A 21,785-nucleotide genomic window follows, 5' to 3' on the forward strand; every position below is an offset into this window, starting at 1 on the left:
CCACGCAGCCAACATCCCCTAGAGGGGAAACCTCTCACTTCAATTTCAGTTCTCTCCACGGGACCCAGTTTCAGTTTGGGGGGCAGGGGGATGCACTAAACGTCACCCCCTCCAAGAGCAGCCGCTGCGATCCATAAATAGATTTAGTGTCACCCAAATAAATAAGAGTTTAATTCAGTTAAAAATATTTTCCTTCTTAAATATTCCAGTCCGCTTTGGCGTATTGAATACAAAAACGCCCCATTTCTGGTCATTCTGTCCCCGCTCCCAGCGGGACAATCGGACGCCCGAAAAGCCCAGAGCTGCGTGGCATGTTGCTGCGGCAGTCGCGTTCAGTGTGACTTTTTGTAGGGTCTACAAAAATAAGAGCTGGTGAACAAGCTCCCCAGGGACAGCTGTGCAGCTGGTCTCTGAGGTGTGGGGGGAATTGTGGGCACGGGAGGTGAGCTCCATACTGTTGGGGGGCTTTGTGTTTATGGGGGTCTGTGGGGGGGGGGATCACCCCATAGCTGACCCTCTCTGTGTGAGGGAGACCTTAAGTGGGGGCCACCGGCTCATCCGCCATCTCCCTCTGCTGTCAGAACAGCTGCCAAGATGGCTGCCACAACAGCCCCCCTCCATCTTTCATGGTCAGCCATCTTGGATGACGCTTAAGGGTCTCCCTCCACCTTCGTCTCTTCCACGATGGCTGCCCCGAGGGCTCACCCTCCATCATTGGTGGCCACCGTCCCGGACTAAGCTTTCAGAAGAGGCAGAACCCGGTCATGGGGGGCCATCGCGGGAGAGACGTCAGGGTCGTCTGGTCTTGAAACCCTCCTCCGCAGTGGTTACCATGTGGGGTCAACCTCCATTTTTGGTGGCCAGCTTCTGAGGTGAAGCCATCAGAGGGGAAGCGTGGTGTTTGCGGGGCCCTTTTGGGCGAAGGCGTGGCGGGGGGAGAGGCGGTGCGGGCGGACAGCTTGGAAGATGCCAACCCCGGAGTTTAAGCTGCCGGCAATGTCTCGAGGCCTGAGCGAGGCCCGGGCCCGGGGGCCGCAGGGCGAACTGCCCCGCCCTAGAGGCTGGCGTTGATCAGGGCCTCGAAGGCTAAGGTGTCCTCCTGGATGTAGGTGGCTTCCGGGGCGTGGAGCCGGCAGAGGGGGAAGAATTCGGGGAGGCCGCTGGCTATGTTGCACTTGCTCACGGGCCGCTGGAAGGAAGAGGAGCCATCCGCCGTCTGGAAAGAGCTCGAGATGTGCCGCTCGCCGGCTTGATCCAGGAGCGTGAAGGTGACCTGGGGAGCAGATTGAAAGGGTTAACGGTCGCTAGAGGTCCAGCCGGGCCCCTAGAGGGGACAGGCCCCGTGCCCCTCTCACCTTGTGACGGAAAGGCCATTTGAGCCGGAAATCGTATTCTCCCCTCATCAGCACCAAGAAGAGGGAGATGTGCGTCCCGGCCCCGGTGCCGTCCCCATTGAGGTAAACCTTGAGGCAGAGTTTGTAGCCGTAGCGGCTGGTGTAGAAGGCTGATGGAGGCAGAGAAAGAGAGAGATGACGGATATCTGCCACTCCCGCCTACAAACACGTTTGCTTGTGGAACTCCCTGCCCCATGATATTACCATACCAAGCTATTTCACAGGAGACGATTGCCTGATGAAGTGCGTGGTGGGGGAATTTCTGCTTCCCTCCCCCGTGTTCCACTAAGCGCACTGACCTGGGGCCACTGTTAACCTGTGGGACTCCAGGACCCATGACGCTGCTGTGCTGAGGGCTACTCCAGGCAGACTGACACATCATGGGGGATTTATTACTTCCCACCACTGTTGCCTGGTTGTCTGCTGTAGAGCTAATTACTTTCAATAGCGTTTATCTGTGGAACTACCTGCCACTAGATTTCACCATGCCCAAAGTGTTCTGGGGGATAATGCCTGTTGAGGTGCACTCTGGGGGCTATACTCTGCCCGCTGTTAACCTCTGGAACTCCCCACAACAGGATATCATTGTGCTGAGGACAGTCCAGTTGTGGGGCTTTGCTGTCTGGTGAGGAGCATTATAGGGTCACAGACCTCAACATCGCCATCTGGTCTTAGTGTTTTGCCTGCAGGACTGTCTGCTACTGGATATTTACGTATCTAAAATATCCCCAGAAGGCATGTTGCCTCCGTGGAGAGCATTGAGGGGGATTTCTGAACATCCTCCGCTGTTTTCCTTGATGTAGGCTAGTGTTAAACTGCGGAACTCCCTGCTGCTGGATATTAGCACAGCCAGGATATCCTCCAGGGTGATGCATCCCTGTTGAGGTGCATTATGGGGGATTTGCTGCCTCTTGCACCGACCCACACCTGGTGTTGGGCTGGGGAACTCTCTGCCACATGGTATTGCTGTGGCCAAGGTGTGGTGAATGCTGGGGGATTTTCCTCTGCTCCCTGGCGATGGCACTCACGGGGGGAGTAGACTGCAGGTATCTGTCTGGACAGGGCTTGCTGCAACTTTCGCCCCACGTCAGGGACCCTCCAGAGAAAGTGTCCATCATAGGAGGTCTGCTCCAGGGCCTGGACCTGGGCCCCCAGGCTACTGATCATCACGTCCTTGATGGCCAGGAGCGAGTCCTGCTGGGCCACCTGGAGGGAAGGAGACGGAGAAGTTGGCGGGAGTTGAGGTATGGGGTCAAGTCGGTGCCTGGGACGTTCATGGGAGGGCGCGATAGACCACAAGGGAGGAGATGGGACAACGAGGCTAAGGTCATGGGTCAAGGTTCAGGCTTCATGGGCCCATGCTGAACCATGGGGGAGCCGGTGGAAGCCAATAGGGGGCGTTGTAGGTCAACTCTGAAAGGTCTTTGGTCGACTTTTGGACCCTGGATCGAATGGGAGGGGTCAGAGGTCAAAGGTGAGAGCATGTGGGCCAACCATGGGTACAATGCGAGGGGTGAAATGTGAGAACTCACAGATCACCATGAAGTCACAGGTCAACTCTGAAAGCTCTTAGGGCAGCCATGGGACCAACGTGAGAGGTCAGGGACCAACCGTGAAAGTTCTTGGCTAAACCATGGGGCCGGAGGCTGAGGGCTCACGACTCAAAAGTCAAATCCTTGGGCCAAGCCGGGGTCATAGGTCAACTCTGGGAGCAGGGGCCAAATGGGAAAAGTCAGAGGTCAACCGTGAGCGGGCGAGGGGGGTTCTGCTCCCCCTCAGTTGTGGGGCGAGCGCCGACCTTTTCCTCCAGGTACAGGATGCGGGCCATGGCTTCCCCCAGGACGCTGGCCGAGCCCCTGTCGGCCGAGCCCCTGGCCCCGTCGCGCCGGCCCATCTCCCGGCTCAGCACCGTCACGATGTTCTGCAAGGTCTTCTGCTGGGCTTCCACCTCGCTCAGCCGCTGGTCCAGCCGCCCCCGGGCCGCCTCCGCCCCCTGCACTGCCTCCAGCAGGAGGCGCTGGTGGGACGGGGCCGGCAGGGACTCGGCCTCCTCCACCTTCCCATGGTGCACCTGCTAGGAGCGAGAGGAGAGAGCTGAGCCCATGGGCCCCCCAGTACCGCTGTGGGGCCAGCCCCGCCCGCCCAGGGAGAACGCCCCCTGCTGAGCCTCCTGCTGGCTCCCTGCCCCACAGCGCCCCTGGAAATACTAGTCCCCAAGCCTCCATCCGCCTGGTGCTTTGATGGGGGGACTAGATCTTGCCCAAGCACGAGCGCCAGGTGTCCTTCCGCCTGCCCGCGGACTTACCCGCACGTGGCAGCTCAGGGCACCGTACGGCCAAGAAACCAGCTCCTCCGGGGACAGGGGGCGGTGGGTGTCCTAGGGGAGGCCAAGCCCCGGGGGGCGCAAATGGTTAGAAGGGCCCCTGCCCCATTCCCCGCCCCCCTGAGCCAGCCAGTCCCCGCCCTGGGGCCGGGTGGGAGCCGGCGCCCCCTGGAGGGGGACAGACCCCGTGCCCCATTCCCCGCCCCCTCAGCCAGCCAGTCCCCACCCTGGGGCTGGGTGGGAGCCGGCGCCCCCTAGAGGGGACAGGCCCTGTGCCCCATTCCCCGCCCCCCGAGCCAGGCTGGGGAGGCGGGGCGCGGCGCGGCTGGGGTTGAATTTGGAATCGTCCCCCGCCCCCCAGATGCACGTACCCGGTCCAGGTCGTTGAGCAGCTGCTTTCCCTGGTCCTCCAGACACTGGAGACAGGCCCGTTCCCCGGCCCTGCAAAGCCCAGGAGGGAAAAGGTGCCAGGGTATTAGCAGGGCAGAGCGCCCCCTGCTGCCCCCCGCAGTGCAGTACCCCCTGCTGCCCCCCTGCAGCCCTGTGCCCCCTGGTGGCTCCTGCCCCGCTCCCCACAGCCCCCCGCTCCCCCCGCTGCCCCATGCCCCCTGGTGCCTCCTGTCCCGCTCCCCCCAGCCCCCCTGCAGCCCCATGCCCCCTGGTGCCTCCTGCCCCGCTCCCCACAGCCCCCCGCTGCCCCCCTGCAGCCCCGCGCCCCCTGGTGCCTCCTGTCCCGCTCCCCCCAGCCCCCCGCTGCCCCTGCTGCCCCCCTGCAGCCCTGCGCCCCCTGGTGGTCTCCTGCCCCGCTCCCCCTGCTGCCCCCACTCCGTCCCTGCCCCCGCGCCCCCTGCAGCCCTGTGCCCCCTGGTGCCTCCTGCCCCGCTCCCCCCAGCTCCCTGCTCCCCCTGCTGCCCCCCTGCAGCCCTGTGCCCCCGGTGGTCTCCTGCCCCGCTCCCCCTGCTGCCCCCACTCCGTCCCTGCCCCCGCGCCCCCTGCAGCCCTGTGCCCCCTGGTGCCTCCTGCCCCGCTCCCCCCAGCCCCCCTGCAGCCCCACGCCCCCTGGTGGTCTCCTGCCCCGCTCCCCCTGCTGCCCCCCTGCAGCCCCGTGCCCTCTGGTGCCTCCTGTCCTGCTCCCCACAGCCCCCCGCTCCCCCCGCTGCCCCCCTGCAACCCAATGCCCCCTGGTGCCTCCTGTCCCGCTCCCCCCAGCCCCCCGCTGCCCCTGCTGCCCCCCTGCAGCCCTGTGCCCCCTGGTGCCTCCTGCCCCGCTCCCCCTGCAGCCACATGCCTTCTTGTGCCTCCTGCCCCCGCACCCCCTGCCGCCCCCACTCCGTCCCTGCCCCCCGCGCCCCCTGCTGCCCCCACTCCGTCCCTGCCCCCCGGCGCCCCCTGCCGCCCCCACTCTGTCCCTGCCCCCTGCCGCCCCCACTCCGTCCCTGCCCCCCGGCGCCCCCTGCCGCCCCCACTCCGTCCCTGCCCCCTGCTGCCCCCACTCCGTCCCTGCCCCCCGGCGCCCCCTGCCGCCCCCACTCCGTCCCTGCCCCCGGCGCCCCCTGCTGCCCCCACTCCGTCCCTGCCCCCGGTGCCCCCTGCTGCCCCCACTCCGTCCCTGCCCCCCGCGCCCCCTGCCCCCCGGCGCCCTGCTCGCACTCTTTGCAGCGGTGGTGCCCGCAGTCCATCCTGCGCCCCTGCTCCGCGAGCTGCAGCTGACACCCGTCGCAGCGGGATCCCCCCTCGCAGGGTCCGGGCGCCCCCCCGGGGGGCCCCTCCGGCTGCCCCTGCTGGGCGGGGCTGGGGGCCAGGATGGGCTTGGTGCTGCCCCAGGGGCTGACGACTAGGAAACTCATCTCAGCGGGGGAGGGGATGCCTGCGGGGAGAAAGAGCCGGAGGGGAAGGGGTTAACCGGCGCTGATTGGCTGAGAGCCGGGGCTCCCGCCCTCCGCCCCCCGTTCAGAGCGATTGGCTGAGAGGCGGTGGTCTATCCCATTCCCTGCGCGCTGATTGGCCGGGGGCGGAGGTTTATCCCACTCCCGGAGCTGACTGGCCGGGAGCGGTGGCGGTCCCCATTCCCCAGGCTCTGATTGGCTCAGAGACGACGGCGTTTCCCATTTCACTTAGACCCGCCTCCGCGCTCTGATTGGCGGGGCCTTTTCCCGGCCGCTCCTTCGGCCCACGAGGCCCGAGTCCCCCGGGGGATTCCCCAGCGCCCGCGGCCGTTCCCGGAGAGACCCGCGGGGATCCCCCGCCCCGCCCCGCCGAGCCCCCCCGCCCCCCCCAGCCCCACAGAGCCCCCTACAGACCCCCCGCCCCACAGAGCCCTCTGCGCCCCCCACAGCCCCCTATAGCCCCCCCGCCCCCCCAGCGCCCCCTACAGACCCCCCCGCCCCACAGCCCCCTATAGCCCCCCCGCCCCCGCCCCGCCGAGCCCCCCCGCCCCCCCCAGCCCCACAGAGCCCCCTACAGACCCCCCGCCCCACAGAGCCCTCTGCGCCCCCCACAGCCCCCTATAGCCCCCCAGCCCCACAGAGCCCCCTACAGACCCCCCGCCCCACAGAGCCCTCTGCGCCCCCCCCCAGCCCCCTATAGCCCCCCCGCCCCCCCAGCCCCACAGAGCCCCCTACAGACCCCCCCGCCCCACAGAGCCCCCTACAGCCCCCCCAGCCCCCTATAGCCCCCCAGCCCCACAGAGCCCTCTGCGCCCCCCACAGCCCCACAGCCCCCTATAGCCCCCCCGCCCCCACCCCGACCCCCCGCCCCACAGAGCCCCCCATCCCCCGCCCCGGGTCCGGCACCCCCCCAGCCAGCCCCACAGATCCCCTAGACCCCCCGGCCAGCCCCACAGAGCCCTCTGCGCCCCCCACAGCCCCCTATAGCCCCCGCCTCCCCACAGAGCCCCCTGCGCCCCCCCAGCCCCCTATAGCCCCACCGAGCCCCCTGCGCCCCCCACCAGCCCCACAGACCCCCCTACAGCCCCCATCCGTCACCCGCCCCACAGACCCCTCTGCGCCCCCCCCAGCCCCACTGATCCCCCTACAGACCCCCCCATCCCCCGCCCCGGGCCCGGCCCCACAGGCCCCCCCTGCGCCCCCCCAGCCCCACAGAGCCCCCTACAGCCCCCACCCTGACCCCCTGCCCCACAGACCCCCCTACAGACCCCCCCATCCCCCGCCCCGCGCACCCCACCAGCCCCGCCCCACATACCCCACCAGCCCCCACCCTGACCCCCCGCCCCACAGAGCCCCCTGCGCCCCCCACCAGTCCCACACACCCCACCAGCCCCACAGACCCCCCTACAGATCCCCACCAGCCCCGCCCCACAGAGCCCCCTGCGCCCCCTCCAGCCCCACAGATACCCCTACAGACCCCCCATCCCCCGCCCTGCCCCGGCCCCACAGACCCCCCCTGCGCCCCCCCACCAGCCCTACAGACCCCCCCATCTGTCCCCATCCCCCCAACCAGCCCCACAGATCCCCCATCTGTCCCCCCTCCCCCAACCAGCCCCACAGACCCCCATCCGTCTCCCATCCCCCCAACCAGCCCCACAGATCCCCCGCCCCCCTCCCCCAACCAGCCCACAGATCCCCCCACCCTCAGCCCCCGCCCCACAGACCCCCCCATCCGCCCCATCCCCGAACCAGCCCCACAGACCCCTCCATCCGTCTCCCATCCCCCCAATCAGCCCCACAGATTCCCTACAGACCTCCCTTCCGTCTCCCATCCCCCCAACCAGTCCCACAGACCCCCCTACAGACTCCCCATCGCCCCACCCTCACCCCCACTCCACAGACCCCCCCATCCGTCCCCCTCCCCCCAACCAGCCCCATATAGAACCCCCATCTGTCCCCCCGACCAGCCCCACAGGCCCCCCATCCATCCCCATCCCCCACCCAGCCAGCCCCACAGACCCCCGCCATCCGTCCCCCTCCCGCCCCACAGAAGCCCCCCGACCCCCTGCACCCTCCGCCCGCCCGTGCCCCGCGCCGGGGGTCGCTCACCGCCCGATCCAGCCCGTCCGTGTGTCTGGCTGGCTGCGCCCCGCGCCGGCCGGGGACCCCCCCGCGGGCCCCGCCCCCCGTGACGTGCCGGCCCCGCCGCGGAAATTTCCTCCCCCTCCCCCGCCGCAGGGAATCTCCAGTGACGTCACCAGGAGCCTCTTGGACACGGGGACCCCCCCGGGACATGCCCCCTCCCCCAGCGGAAAGGAGCTGGGGGGGGCGTGTGTGAGTGTGTAAATGTGTGTGTGTGTCCCTGCCGGGGGTGTGTGTGTGTAAATGTGTGTCTCCCTGCTGGGGGTGTGTAACTGAGTATGTCCCTGCTGGGTGTGTGTGTGTGTGTGTGTAAATGTGTGTGTGACCCTGCTGGGTGTGTTTGAGTGTGTAAATGTGTCTCTCCCTGCCGGGGGTGTGTGTGAGTGAGTGTGTAAATGTGTGTGAGTGTGTAACTGAGTATGTCCCTGCTGGGTGTGTGTGTGTGTGTAAATGTGTGTGTCTCCCTGCTGGGTGTGTGTGTGTAACTGTGTGTCCCTGCTGGGTGTGTGTGTGAGTGTGTAACTGAGTATGTCCCTGCTGGGTGTGTGTGTGTGTGTGTAAATGTGTGTGTCTCCCTGCTGGGGGTGTGTGTGCGTGTGTCCCTGCTGGCTCTGTGTGTGAGTGTGTAACTGTATGTGTCTCCCTGCCGGGGGTCTGTGTGTGTAAATGTGTGTGTCCCTGCCGGGGGTGTGTGTGCGTGTGTGCGGGGAGGGTTAATTTCTCACAAGCAGCCCCACATTGCCCGGTCTCTGGGATCGGTGTGGGGAAGGGATAAACAGCCCAGGCCCTAGGGCCGCCCTGGGGCAATGGGGCAGGCCTGACCACCCAGGGAGATCCCCCTGCCGCCCCCCGCAGCCCAGCGCCCCCTGCTGCCCCCCGCAGCCCAGCGCCCCCTGCTGCCCCCCGCAGCCCAGCGCCCCCTGCCGAGCCCCCACGGCCCTGGAGCGAAAGGGTTACAGCTGCCTGAGCTCTGTGGGTTTCCTGATTTCTTCACAACCTCCTTCCTCTTCCCCTCAGCCCTTGGGAGCAAGGCCCCTCCCCAGAGACAGATGCCCCCAGAGGCCCCTCTCCCCGGATCACCCCCCGGGCTCCACCATGCGCCCCCAGCTCTTGCCCCTGGCCCTCGCCCTCCTGGTAGCGGTGCCCTCGGGGGCTCAGGAAGGTAAGGAGCAAACCCGGCCGTGGGCCTGGCCTCTCTCGCCAAGCGGGGTGGGGCCGGGGCTGGGCTTGGTTGGCAGCGAACTGGGCAGGAGGCTCAGGCCTTGTCCCAGTGCCTAGGGGTCCCCGTATAACCAGCCGCCCCACCCCAGAGCTGGCTGCATCTCAGCCCCGGGGGAGGGATCTCTGGAGCACCGGCTGCCCCACCCCAGAGCTGGCTGCATCTCAGCCCCCGGGGGAGGTTTCTCTGGGTCCCCCAGACTTGCCAGTGCTAATTCCCTGACACCACCCGGGGGACCTCCTCGGGGCATGGCCAGTCTTGCATGAGGGGCTGGGCGGGGGGAGTGAACGGCAGGTGCCCACGACCCACAGGGCGTAACACGTCTCGGAGCGGCTGAGCCGGGGCGGGCTCAAACCCGGGCGCAAAGGGGGCCCCAGACTCGGGCCACGGCCCCGCTGCAGCGGAAGCTGGGGGCTGCGTTCGCCTGGGGATGGGGTGTCCACACTGGTTCGTGACCCGGACCCGGGCTCCGGTGTCTCTGCGATGTCTGGCCGCCCGTGTCCCAGACACCCCAGCCGCTCTCACCGGGGGCGGGCGTGGGGGCGGTGCGGGGTAAGGCGACTGGCGGCCCCCCGCATCACGAGCCCAGCGGGGCTGCGTCCACACTGCAAAGCAACAGGCCCCGGATCCTGGCTTGACTCCAGCTCGGCCCCTCCGTCCCCAGGACTCTGGCGTCGCGCGATTCGGGTGTAGACGGACCCTCGGCGGCACGGCCGGTTCTCCTGCAGGCCGGGCCCCGGCACGAGACCGTCCGAGCGAAGGGAGCCGGCTGCTGGGGGCCATGTGCCGTGATGGCCGCGGCTGGCTTGCCCTGCGTGCAGCCTGGCGCGCTCCCCTCGGCATCCTCAGGGACGGACGCAGGGCCGGAGCCGGGAGCCGATATTAGCTGCCTCGCCCGGCCCGCTGTGGGTAAATACTGCCAGGGCGAGGGGCTGCCTGCGGGGGGCTTTGTCGGGTTACCGGTGCCGAACGGTCACGGGGGACCTCTCTATGAATGTGCCCCACCCCAACGCAACACTGGGCAAGGGGATCCCTGTATAATCAGCCACCCACCCCAGAGGTGGCTGCATCTCAGCGCCAGGCGAGGGGTCCCCATCACTCTTGCCCTCTCGTAGGCAGAAGCCACCCGGCTCTGGTGTTCGCAGGCCCAGAGGTGACGACAGAAGCCGGCTCCACTGTCAGTCTGCCCTGCAACCTGACGGGGCCGCGGCTGACCTGGCAGTGGATCCCCCGCTACCCGGTCTGCGCTGGTGTGAGCGGTGGGATGAAGACGATCTACACAGTGACGGCGGCTGGGGCACACGACGCTCTGCAGGGGAGATTTCAGACGCGGCTGCGGCTCCTAACGAGTCAGGGATCCCCGAGCTCCGTCCTCCAACTCCAAACCCTCCACATGAACGACTCGGGGGTCTTCTTCTGTGCCAGCCCCAGCCAGAGCGCCCCGCCCACCTCTGTGACCATCACGCCCGGTAACAGCCCGGCCGGGGGGCTGGGAGCCAGGACTCCTGGGCTCTCTCCCTGGGTCTGGGAGGGGAGTGGGGGCCTAGTGGTTAGAGCAGGGGGGCTGGGAGCCAGGACTCCTGGGTTCTCCCCATCTCTGGAAGAGGGGGAGGGGGTTGAGGATTTTGATGGGGTCCTACAGCCCAGTTCAGGGGGAGCAGCCAGCCGGGGGGGTGGGTCATTAACTGGATCATCTTTTTTGGCTCTGTCCCCACAGGCTGCCAGGTCGGGGTGTCCATCGAAGGGGTCCCCAAGGAGCTGGTCGTGAAGGGAGCATCTGTGTCCCTCTCCTGTGCCCCCTGTGGGGAGCGGGGACCCACATCACCCCCAGGAGGGGGCGCCACATGGCGGCTCAATGGGAAGCCGCCCCCAAACTCCACTGGCCTTCGGCTCCTGAGGTCCAACAAGGTGACGATAGGGGATTTCTCCAGCCGGCTCGAGGGTCTGTGGAGCTGCCATCTGCCTGGGGATCCCCCCCGGTCTGGGGGCTACTGCCTGGAGCTTGACCCGGGGGCACACGGGACCCAGGAGAGCCCCAGCCCCCCCAGTCCAGGTGTGTGGATCTCCCCGTGCCCTGCGCCCCCCTCGCTTCTCCGCCCGATTCCAGCTCAGCTGGGGGTCAAGGCGACCGGCCAAGGGGGGCGGAAATTAATGGGCACCTGCCCTGGGCGAAGGCGTTCTCTGCCACTGTTACCCAGCTCCCACCTAGAGGTGGCCGCATCTCAGCGCCGGGCGAGGGATCGCTGCGTAACCAGCCCCCGCGCCCCGCCCCAGACCTGGCCGCATCTCAGCGCCGGGCAAGGGATCGCTGCGTAACCAGCCCCCGCGCCCCGCCCCAGACCTGGCCGCATCTCAGCGCCGGGCGAGGGATCGCTGCGTAACCAGCCCCCGCGCCCCAGACCTGGCCGCATCTCAGCGCCGGGCGAGGGATCGCTGCGTAACCAGCCCCCGCGCCCCGCCCCAGACCTGGCCGCATCTCAGCGCCGGGCAAGGGATCGCTGCGTAACCAGCCCCCGCGCCCCGCCCCAGACCTGGCCGCATCTCAGCGCCGGGCGAGGGATCGCTGCGTAACCAGCCCCCGCGCCCCAGACCTGGCCGCATCTCAGCGCCGGGCAAGGGATCGCTGCGTAACCAGCCCCCGCGCCCCGCCCCAGACCTGGCCGCATCTCGGCACCGGGCGAGTGATCCCAGCTCCAATTCTTTCCCTAGGCCCCAGTCCCACCCTGCTCCTGCCTCTGGTCGGGGGCTGCGTGGGGGCCGCTCTGGGCCTGGTCCTTGTGGGCGTTGTTGTGGTTATTTGCCAGAGGAGGTGCCGGCCCAGGGACGCCAGGTACGGTTTGGCAGTGGGGAGTGGGGCGGTGTTTCTATAGGGGACAGGGGAGCGACTGGGGGATGAAGGGTGGGGTGTCCGATGGGGGCAGGTACATATAGGGCATCCTAGTCTGTAGGGGAAGGGTCCAGGATGGGGGCTATAGGGACCGGGAGGAGTCAGATAACGATGGAGCTCTGTACCCCGGGTTGGGCTACGTCCCATGGGGTGATGGGCAAGGTATGGGGGAGAGTTCGTCTATAGGGGCAGTGATGTGCCTGAGGCCGTGGGTCCAGCCTGGAGTCTATAGGGCAGGGCATTCTCTAGGGGGAGAAAGCAGAAGGGGGCGAGGAAGGCCGGCCGCTATAGGGGGTTATTCCATGGGGCCGAGCCAAGCCCAGGGGTTTCTCTGCTGTATGGAAATTATCTAACGATCCCTGTCACCCCCCAGGGTGACCCCCATGGTGACAGAAATGGACGGGAAATCAGAACAAGCAGGTGAGATGGGGGGCTGGGGAATGGGGCAGGGGCTTCTAGGGGGTGCCGGCTCCCACCCGGCCCCACGGCGGGGACTGGCTGGCTCAGGGGGGCAGGGAATGGGGCAGGGGCCTGTCCCCTCTGGGGGGCGCCGGCTCCCAGTCACGGAGTCCCCGGGCGATGCTCGGGAACTGCTCCCCACGAAGCCGGGCAGGATCTGGGGGAGCCTCCTCTCCCCAGCGTTCAGCCTCCCCTGCCCCACCGGGCGCTTCCCGCAGCGCGTCTGCCCGGGCGGGGTCCTGGGGGGGCCAGGGGGCCCTGCCCTCCAACCCCGCAGACAGACGGGACTCTCAGCCCCCCGGGAGCACCGAAGGTTTCGTCGGCGACAGGAACACGGCGCAGGGCAGAGCTGGTTAGCACAGAAATCGGGGACTTTCAGCCACGTCTGTCTTGGGGAGTCCTGGGCCAGACGCTCGGGACCCCCCTGTCCAGCCCCCCCACGCAGATCCCCAGCCTCCAGCCACCCCACCTCCGACACCCCCTTTGCTCCTCCTTCCCTTTGTCTCGCTTCCCGGGCGAAAGCTGTCACCCGGTCGCGCCCCCCTCCTGGGTCCCAGGTCACACAGGTGCAGACAGCTGGGCAGCCTCTCCTGCCCCCGGGCCCCCGCAAAACTCACCCCCCCAATTCCCACCCCCAAAGTATCGGTGCAGCACACAGGGAAACTGAGGCACACACCGGATTAGTCTAGGACAGGGAGACTCGCATGCAAAATAACGAGCTGAATAACCCCCCCCTTCGTCACACTCCCATCTGGCATCAGGGCAGGGAATGGGGCCGGGGGCCTGGCCCCTCTAGGGGGCACTGGCTCCCATCCAGCCGCAGGGCGGGGGGCTGAATGACCCAAACCCTGGGCTCCGTCACCTTTCGCTTTCTCTCTCCCTTCCCAGTTGAGCATCCGCCGTCCTCTGACCCCCACCCTGTTGATGAGGTAACTCCCCTGGCCGTCAGGGTGGGGGGCTCAGCAGGGGGTGCTGGGAGCGGGACGGGGGCTTGGCCAGGGGCAACAGGGGGCGCTGGGCGGGGGGTAGCAGGGGGCTGCAGGGAGTGGGGCAGGGGGCGCTGGGCTGGGACGGGGGCTGAGCAGGGGGTGCTGGGTGGGGTCTCAGCAGGGGGCTCTCCCCTGGCAGTCAGGGTGGGGGGCTCAGCAGGGGGCGCTGGGAGCAGGGCGGGGGCAGCAGGGGGCGCTGGGCTGGGAGGAGCAGGCTGGGGTCTCAGCAGGGGGCTCTCCCCGGGCACTCAGGGCTGGTTGCAATGCGACCCCCAGGGGGCGCTGTGCCACGGGGCGCTCACTAGGGGGCGCTCTGCCGCCAGCTGGCTCAGGGGGTCGCTCGCCCCCCGGGGCCGTAACACGCCTCTAACGCCCGCTCTCCGCAGGGCCCTGAGGGGATCCAATACTCCACCTTGCGCTTCCCGGCGCCCGCCGGGGCCAGGCCAGAAACCAGCCCGGCCACCATCTACTCCAAACTGGCCACCGGCCACGGCTGAGCACGGGTGCCTCTGGGGCACGGCCAGGCCCCCCGCCTTGGGCAAAGACGCCCCCTTTCCTGGAGACTCCCTTTGACAGCCGTCCCTCCCTGCAGTTAATTCGCTGGTCCTGGTGGGAGTCGGGGAGAACTGGGTTGACAATATTGTAGGTCCTACATTATGTATTGTAAACAAGCCCCCCCACAAGTGGGGCTGGGCCCGCTATGAAGTTTTCCGCTGCTTCAAATGGCCGCAGCCAGGAGGAGGGGTCCCCTCAGACTCATGGCATAGGTCCTACATTATGTGTCATAAACAAAGCAAGGTGTAAATAAAGTGGGCGTTGACGGCAAATGAAATTTTCTATGGCTTGAAACAACAGGAGGGTATAGGGCCGAGGAAACTGTTGCTGAGGAGAATCAGACACGATCCACAAACGTTATGGTAGGTCCTACATTATGTACTGTAAACAAATCAAAGCATAAACAAAACGTGCACGAGTTGCGGGGGGGGGGGGAATGATTCACGTCTCCCATTGGTAGAAGAAGATCAGGGGCGTTTCCCATGAGGAACCAGTCGCCCTCCATTACAGTCCACGGAGAACAATATTGTAGGTCCTACGGGATGTATCGGAAAAAGAGACACTGTAAACAGAGGGAACCTAGTCTTCGCTGGTCCCAAAGGTGGACTACCAGGCAGAGGCGTGGGGCTCCTGCTCAGGGCAGCCAGCGGCCTGCTCCGCGGGACTGCAGAGAAGAAGGGCGTCGGTCCCCCACTGTGTGCTGTACAGAACCCCGCCTGTAAACACCACCCCAAGGGGCGTTTTCTGCCTCTCCCAGTGGCAGCCGGTGTGGGGGAGGGGGGGCTCTCTTATATTGTGGCACCCTGGCTACAAGAGGGTAGGTCCTACACTTTTTTATTGTAAACAAACCCAAACGTCACCGAAAGGGGATATTTTTCATTGACTGCATCATCAGACAGACGGGGGGGGGGGAAAAATCGGGTAGGTCCTACCTTATGTATCCCAAACAAACCAACCTGTAAACGACGACAGGAGTAGGCCGTGCAAAGCACCTTAAGGCTTCGCCAAAGGGGAGGGGAAAGGGGCGTCAGATCCTTCCTGTAGGGCCTACGTTATGTATGGTAAACAAGCCAAGCTGAAAACAAAGTGGGTCAGTGCCGTGTGGACGCAGCCCCTGGGAAGCAGAGGCCTCAGTCCCGCTGGGGCCTGAAAGACAGGAGAGGAGGGAGGCAGAGAAACAGCGGGGCGGGGACAGCAGGGGGCGCTGGGCTGCAGGGGGCGGGGCCTGCAGGGGGCGCTGGCGTTAAAGGGGCAAGTACCTGCCGGCCGGCCGGTCCCGGGATTTCCAGTGCACGTAGCCGATGGCCCCGAGGCTGGCGCTGAGGAGGAGGAAGGCGAGGCCGCAGCGCACGGCCAGCCCCGTCATCCCGCAGCCGCTGCCGGGCCCGGAGCCTGCCACGTGAGAAAGAAGCTTGTAGCAGCCACGAAGCCACCGCTGAGATGCGGCCACCTCTGGGGTGGGGCGCGGGGGCTGGTTACGCAGCGATCCCGCTCCCGGCGCCGAGATGTGGCCAGGTCTGGGGTGCGGGGGCTGGTTACGCAGCGATCCCTCGCCCGGCGCTGAGATGCGGCCACCTCTAGGTGGGAGCTGGGTAACAGCCGCAGAGAACACCTTTGCCCAGGGCAGGTGCCCGTTAATTTCCGCCCCCCTTGGCCGGTCGCCTTGACCCCCAGCTGAGCTGGAATCGGGCGGAGAAGCGAGGGGGGCGCAGGGCACGGGGAGATCCACACACCTGGACTGGGGGGGCTGGGGCTCTCCTGGGTCCCGTGTGCCCCCGGGTCAAGCTCCAGGCAGTAGCCCCCAGACCGGGGGGGATCCCCAGGCAGATGGCAGCTCCACAGACCCTCGAGCCGGCTGGAGAAATCCCCTATCGCCACCTTGTTCGACCTCAGGAGCCGAAGGCCAGTGGAGTTTGGGGGCGGCTTCCCATTGAGCTGCCATGTGGCGCCCCCTGCTGGGGGTGACGTGGGTCCCCGCTCCCCACAGGGGGCACAGGAGAGGGACACAGACGCTCCCGCCGCGATCGGCTCCTTGGGGACCCCTTCGATGGACACCCCGGCCTGGCAGCCTGTGGGGGCCGAGCCAAAAAAGATGATCCAGTTAATGACCCACCCCCCCGGCTGGCTGCTCCCCCTGGGCTGGGCTGTAGGACCCCATCAAAATCCTCAACCCCCTCCCCCTCTTCCAGAGATGGGGAGAACCCAGGAGTCCTGGCTCCCAGCCCCCCTGCTCTAACCACTAGGCCCCCACTCCCCTCCCAGACCCAGGGAGAGAGCCCAGGAGTCCTGGCTCCCAGCCCCCCGGCCGGGCTGTTACCGGGCGTGATGGTCACAGAGGTGGGCGGGGCGCTCTGGCTGGGGCTGGCACAGAAGAAGACCCCCGAGTCGTTCATGTGGAGGGTTTGGAGTTGGAGGACGGAGCTCGGGGATCCCTGACTCGTTAGGAGCCGCAGCCGCGTCTGAAATCTCCCCTGCAGAGCGTCGTGTGCCCCAGCCGCCGTCACTGTGTAGATCGTCTTCATCCCACCGCTCACACCAGCGCAGACCGGGTAGCGGGGGATCCACTGCCAGGTCAGCCGCGGCCCCGTCAGGTTGCAGGGCAGACTGACAGTGGAGCCGGCTTCTTTCGTCACCTCTGGGCCTGCGAACACCAGAGCCGGGTGGCTTCTGCCTACGAGAGGGCAAGAGTGATGGGGACCCCTCGCCTGGTGCTGAGATGCAGCCACCTCTGGGGTGGGTACGAGTTGAACAGAAGTTTGGGACAGGAAGTGTAGGGGAAGGGTGCATCCAGCTGACGCCGCAGGGGGAGATTTGTAGGGTGAGAGGAATGGGCTCACCAGCTCTGGGATTTTGCTGGGACCCTGGGAGTTGGGCTCCTTATTGGGCGCACTGGGGCCAGCGCTGATGGCCACGGGAGAGCATCCGCTGCTGAGCCCCCCACTGCCCCTCCACCCACCCAGTGGGGGATCCCAGCCCCACGGCCTGGTTGGCTCCTTACCTTGCTGAGCCCCCGGTGGCACCGCTGCCAGGAGGGCGAGGGCCAGAGGCAGGAGGGGGGGGGGGCATGGTGGAACCGGGGAGGGGTGTGAGCCGTGGGGCACGGAGAGGGGTCTCTGGGCACAGGATGCATCTGCCTCTGGGCAGGGGCTTTGTTCCCACGGCTACAGGGAAGAGGAAGCTGCAGCCAGCAAACCACAGGATATGACGGGTTCTTGTTCAGTAGCCGTCCCCTGCTGGGACTAGAACCCAGGAGTCCTGGCTCCCATCCCCCACGCTCTAGCCCCTGGGCCCCTCGTCCCTCTCAGAGCTGGGGTGAGAACCCAGGAGTCCTGGCTCCCAGCCCCTCACCCCAACACCCAATTAGCTCCTGGTTTTACCCACTTGCTCAGTTTCCCCCACCTAGTGGTTTGTCCTGTTGCTGCAGCCGCAGGATAATTGTGAACGGGCAGGGTGCAAAGCCGGGGGTCGTGGGTTCAAATCCTGCCCACGGAGGCGGGTGGGCTCAGTGTAAACTCTCCTCCTCGTCAATTGTCCCTCAGTTGGAACAGAGATGCAGCCGCCTCTGGGGTGGGGCGCGGGGGGCTGGTTATACAGGGATTTCTCAGCCAGTGCTGAGATGCAGCTAACTCTGGGGCGGGGCAGCTGGGTGGCACTGCACAGAAGTATGGGGCAGGAAATGAAGGGGATCTGTGTCTGCCTGGACCCCCTCCTCCCCTGCAAGCTTGGGGCCAGGCCCAAAGGGTGGGTTTGTCGAGGACAAAAACGACATCACAGACAAGAGGGTTTCAAGGGCAGATTTTAATGTCACAATCAGTTAACCTGCGGAACTCCCCACCACAAGATTCTAACAGAGATTTACAGCATCTTTCAGCTGAATTTCCCATTACCTGGGAGCCGAGGTGTGAATTGAACTAATGAAGGGGGTGGAGAGAAGAGAGGAGCGGAGCCGGCTTTGGTGGGGGTCAGAAAATAGTGGCATAAACAGTGGCACCGTGAGGGGGAGGGGGTGGGGCACAAGCCACCAGGGGGTGCTGGACTTCAGCGTAAAGCAGGGTGCCTGGGACCTGGGGAGAGAAGGGTTAATGAAAGTTACAGAGATCTCCCCCTGCCCTGCCCCTCACTCCTGACCCACAGCCCCCTGACCCCCCAGCTCTGCCGGTGCCCCTCCCTCCCGACCCACAGGCCCCTGCCAGCCCAGCCCTGCCCCCACCCAGCTCTGCCAGTGCCCCTCACTCCCGACCTGCAGCCCCCTGCCCCCCCCAGCCCTGCCCGCGCCCCTCTCTCTCTCTCACTTTGCTTTCCCCTCTCTGCGGCACGAGGCGTCTTTCGGTCGATTTGGCTCCGAGCCGGGGCTCTTCCAAGGGGGATAAATTGGGCCCGGCGGCTCCTTGGCACAGGATGGAGAGAAGGAGGAAATGGAGAGAAGCAGGGATGGGGGAGGGGGGATCGAACCAAGGAGCCGGTTGACCTGGGGAACTACCCACCCCTGGATTCTTACAGCCTGAACATGGCTGGGAAGGTTACGGACCCAGCGGCTTGGGCAGGGGACCTGGGATGCCTTCTGCACTCAGAGGGGGAGGCGGGACACCGGGGTAGCTGGGCCCAGGGCTCCCGGCCTCTGGTGGGAGCGGTGGGACACCGGGGTAGCTGGGCCCAGGGCTCCCGGCCTCTGGTGGGACACCGGGGTAGCTGGGCCCAGGGCTCCCGGCCTCTGGTGGGAGCGGTGGGACACCGGGGTAGCTGGGCCCAGGGCTCCCGGCCTCTGGTGGGAGCGGTGGGACACCGGGGTAGCTGGGCCCAGGGCTCCCGGCCTCTGGTGGGAGCGGTGGGATACCGGGGTAGCTGGGCCCAGGGCTCCCGGCCTGTGGTGGGAGCGGTGGGACACCGGGGTAGCTGGGCCCAGGGCTCCCGGCCTCTGGTGGGAGCGGTGGGACACCGGGGTAGCTGGGCCCAGGGCTCCCGGCCTGTGGTGGGAGCGGTGGGACACCGGGGTAGCTGGGCCCAGGGCTCCCGGCCTGTGGTGGGAGCGGTGGGACACCGGGGTAGCTGGGCCCAGGGCTCCCGGCCTCTGGTGGGAGCGGTGGGATACCGGGGTAACGGGCCTGCGGGTGGGGCTTGGGTTTATTTCTCTCTCTCACCTGTTTCGTTCTCTCGTTTGTTTCGATTCCGTCGGTTCCTGAAAAAAGAAAACGGGAAAGAGACAAGATGAAAACACGGTTCCCCCCACCCCGATCCCCGGACTCCTGGGTCCCTTCCCCCACCCTATGGGGCTACCACTCCCCAGACTCCTGAGTCGCTCCCTCTTCCTCTCCACCCCAAGCTGGGGCTCTGCTCCCCAGACTCCTGGGTCCCTCTCTCTCTTCCCTCTCCATCCCCTGCTGGGGGCGCCGTTCCCCGGACGCCTGGGTCCCGAACTCACCTGCCCCACCTCCGTCTCCACAGACGCCAAGCACCCAGCCCTGCCCCGATGAGAACCAGAACCGCCGCCGGCACCGCGACCCAGATCCCCCACTCAGAGCCGGGGCCTGTAACAGAGGCAGGGTCAGAGCCGGCAGGCGGCGCCGTGGGGCAGGCAGGGGCGTGTGTGTGGGGTGGGGGGCTACCTGTGGCCCCAAGGGGGGGCACCACGCAGAACTCAAAGCCCCCGGAGGAGGCGTGGAGCAGACGGCATTCCCAGCGCCCCACGGCCGCCCGCCGGGACGGGTCCAGCCGCACAGTAGCCCCCTGCTCCCTCTTGGTAGCCCAGCGCCGGTTGCCCAGGGGCCGGGAGTCGAGGAACCAGCGGAAGGAGGCCGGAGCAGCCAGCGGGGGGCAGCGCTGGCATCGGAGGGTCAGGGCCGAGGGGGACGTCTGGTTGGAGGAGACGGTGAGGTTGTTCCGACAGCCTGTGGGGGCAGATGGGGGTCAGCAGGGGACGCTGTGGGGTGCAGGGCGGGGCCCTGGCTTGGGAGCCCCCAGTGCTGGCGGGGGGGGGGGGGGCTGTGGGGAGCCCCTGGTGACCAAAGCACGGGGGTCTGGCCTCACCTCCTGTCACCTCCAGCCGGATGGGGGGCTGGGCCCCAGACTCCCCGAGGCAGAGGAAGGTCCCCGAGTCGCTCATGCCCAGGTCGCGGAGCAGCAGGGACCCCAGGGCGGAGGGGTGGGGGTCCAGCCGCCCCCTGAACTGCGCCAGGGGGGGCTCCGGCCCGGGGGGCAGCCGGGCGATTTCGAGCAGGTCTCCGGGAACGCCGGCGCATTTGGGGTATCGGGGGGACCAGACCCAGCGCAGCCGGGAGCCCGAGGCCCCACAGGGCAGCAGGATCTGACCCCCGGCCCCCCGCACCTCCAGCTGTGGGGGGGAACCTGGAGGGGGGAGAGGGTTAGCGGTGCCCCTCCCTCCCGACCCGCAGCCCCCTGCCAGGCCAGCCCTGGGCCCCCCCAGCTCTGCCGGTGCCCCTCCCTCCCGACCCACAGCCCCCTGCCAGCCCAGCCCTGCCCCTCCCTCCCAACCTGCAGCCCCCTGCCAGCCCAGCCCTGGCCCCCCCCAGCTCTGCCGGTGCCCCTCCCTCCCGACCCGCAGCCCCCTGCCAGCCCAGCCCTGCCCCTCCCTCCCGACCCGCAGCCCCCTGCCAGCCCAGCCCTGGGCCCCCCCAGCTCTGCCGGTGCCCCTCCCTCCCGACCCGCAGCCCCCTGCCAGCCCAGCCCTGCCCCTCCCTCCCGACCCGCAGCCCCCTGCCAGCCCAGCCCTGGGCCCCCCCAGCTCTGCCGGTGCCCCTCCCTCCCGACCCACAGCCCCCTGCCAGCCCAGCCCTGGGCCCCCCCAGCTCTGCCGGTGCCCCTCCCTCCCGACCCACAGCCCCCTGCCAGCCCAGCCCTGCCCCTCCCTCCCAACCCGCAGCCCCCTGCCAGCCCAGCCCTGGGCTCCCCCTGCACCCCCCCAGCTCTGCCATGCCCCTCACCCCGCAGCGGGCCGGGCGCCAGCAGGGCCAGCAGGACCCAGACGGCCGAGCCCATCGGTTCTGGGCGTCTCCCCGCCGGGGCCCACGTCTTGCTCCCGGGCAGGAACCGAGGTGGGGGGGGCGGATGGGGGGAGCCATCATGGTTCCTGTCCCCGCAGCTGAGTCAGGGACCGGTGCCCTTATCACAGCAGCCCAGACTTCCCCCGGCCCAGCCGCGCCGGAGTCTGCCCTGAGCCTGAACCAGCTGGTCGCTATGGCGTTGACTCTGAACCCTAATGATGGGCATCACCACTGCTGTTCGTGCCTGTGAACGCCCCCTCCAGCGGCCACCGCTTGCCTCTTACTGAACTGCCCTCCTGGGGGCTGAAATGCCCCCCACTGCCCCATCCGCTCCTGCCCTGTTGACAAATGGCAGGGCATCATGGGGCAGAGAGTTCTCCAGGTGAAATCTAGTGTGTCTGACAGCTGCCCCTGCGAACCAGTCCCTTTATTGTGTGGCAACGAGTTCCCCAGGTGAACGAGGCGACGCACGTCTCAGGAGACCAGCACAGAGACATCAGTGGGGTTCTGGGAGGCCCGCAGGCTAATTACAGGCTGGGGCTAGTGGCAGCGAGTTCTCCAGGTTAACAACCGGTCACAAGAGAGCATCCCCCGTCCTGTTTTGATCAGAGGCTTACAGGTTAATTAATGCCTTGGCTTGTGGGAGAGAGTTTGCAGGCTAACGAGGTGCTGAAGGGCGTAAGTGGGTGACCCCCAGGCGAACGGGGCTCAGAACCTATAGTGGAGAAGAGGTCCCACGTGACACGCTGCGGCCAGCCGCCCTGGGAGATAATTTGGCCCCACATCCAGCAGCTGGGAGTTGCCCAGGCCCCCGCAGGTCTGATTTGAAGCAGCTGCCAGGATGAACATTCGACACCCACCTCGCCCCTACTCCGCCCACCCCGGGGCGCGAGAGCCTCCACCCCAGCAGGCCTGTGAGCGAGGTGCTGCCCC

The 21,785-nt window shown here is 67.2% G+C and overlaps 4 protein-coding genes across 5 annotated transcripts; 1 reads left to right on the forward strand and 3 right to left on the reverse strand.

Moving 5' to 3' along the window:
• Positions 1-69: 69 nt before the first annotated feature.
• Positions 70-7,771, reverse strand: LOC311530720 (TNF receptor-associated factor 1-like). Its single transcript, XM_084647549.1, has 8 exons — positions 7,713-7,771; positions 5,368-5,584; positions 4,089-4,158; positions 3,700-3,771; positions 3,193-3,465; positions 2,423-2,600; positions 1,356-1,504; positions 70-1,273 (listed from the first exon to the last, which is right to left on the reverse strand). Exons 2-8 carry the CDS (start codon positions 5,562-5,564, stop codon positions 1,055-1,057), a joined length of 1,158 nt encoding a protein of 385 aa, XP_084503675.1. The 5' UTR covers positions 5,565-5,584; positions 7,713-7,771; the 3' UTR covers positions 70-1,054.
• A 103-nt stretch (positions 7,772-7,874) lies between these two features.
• Positions 7,875-14,117, forward strand: LOC311530126 (uncharacterized protein). The gene is made up of 8 exons (XM_084646511.1): positions 7,875-7,937; positions 8,763-8,907; positions 10,080-10,433; positions 10,682-11,017; positions 11,674-11,794; positions 12,225-12,271; positions 13,199-13,239; positions 13,686-14,117. The coding sequence occupies exons 2-8, from the start codon at positions 8,841-8,843 to the stop codon at positions 13,794-13,796; spliced, it is 1,077 nt and encodes a 358-aa protein (XP_084502637.1). The 5' UTR covers positions 7,875-7,937; positions 8,763-8,840; the 3' UTR covers positions 13,797-14,117.
• A 164-nt stretch (positions 14,118-14,281) lies between these two features.
• Positions 14,282-16,940, reverse strand: LOC311530191 (uncharacterized protein). Its single transcript, XM_084646669.1, has 5 exons — positions 16,853-16,940; positions 16,172-16,525; positions 15,588-15,923; positions 15,114-15,246; positions 14,282-14,389 (listed from the first exon to the last, which is right to left on the reverse strand). Exons 2-5 carry the CDS (start codon positions 16,374-16,376, stop codon positions 14,359-14,361), a joined length of 705 nt encoding a protein of 234 aa, XP_084502795.1. The 5' UTR covers positions 16,377-16,525; positions 16,853-16,940; the 3' UTR covers positions 14,282-14,358.
• A 697-nt stretch (positions 16,941-17,637) lies between these two features.
• On the reverse strand, positions 17,638-21,764 carry MPIG6B (megakaryocyte and platelet inhibitory receptor G6b). 2 transcript variants are annotated; one of them, XM_084648294.1, is made up of 7 exons: positions 20,793-21,764; positions 19,879-20,196; positions 19,458-19,739; positions 19,274-19,379; positions 18,993-19,030; positions 18,147-18,241; positions 17,638-17,918 (listed from the first exon to the last, which is right to left on the reverse strand). In XM_084648294.1, the coding sequence occupies exons 1-7, from the start codon at positions 20,845-20,847 to the stop codon at positions 17,817-17,819; spliced, it is 996 nt and encodes a 331-aa protein (XP_084504420.1). In that variant the 5' UTR covers positions 20,848-21,764; the 3' UTR covers positions 17,638-17,816. The 2 variants fall into 2 exon arrangements, with proteins under 2 accessions (XP_084504420.1, XP_084504419.1); XM_084648293.1 differs by having other exon boundaries at positions 19,274-19,739.
• Between the last annotated feature and the right edge of the window lie 21 nt (positions 21,765-21,785).

This window comes from Lepidochelys olivacea (genome assembly GCF_965140295.1).
Source record: "Lepidochelys olivacea isolate rLepOli2 genome assembly, chromosome: 14".
Taxonomy (NCBI): Eukaryota; Metazoa; Chordata; order Testudines; family Cheloniidae; genus Lepidochelys; species Lepidochelys olivacea.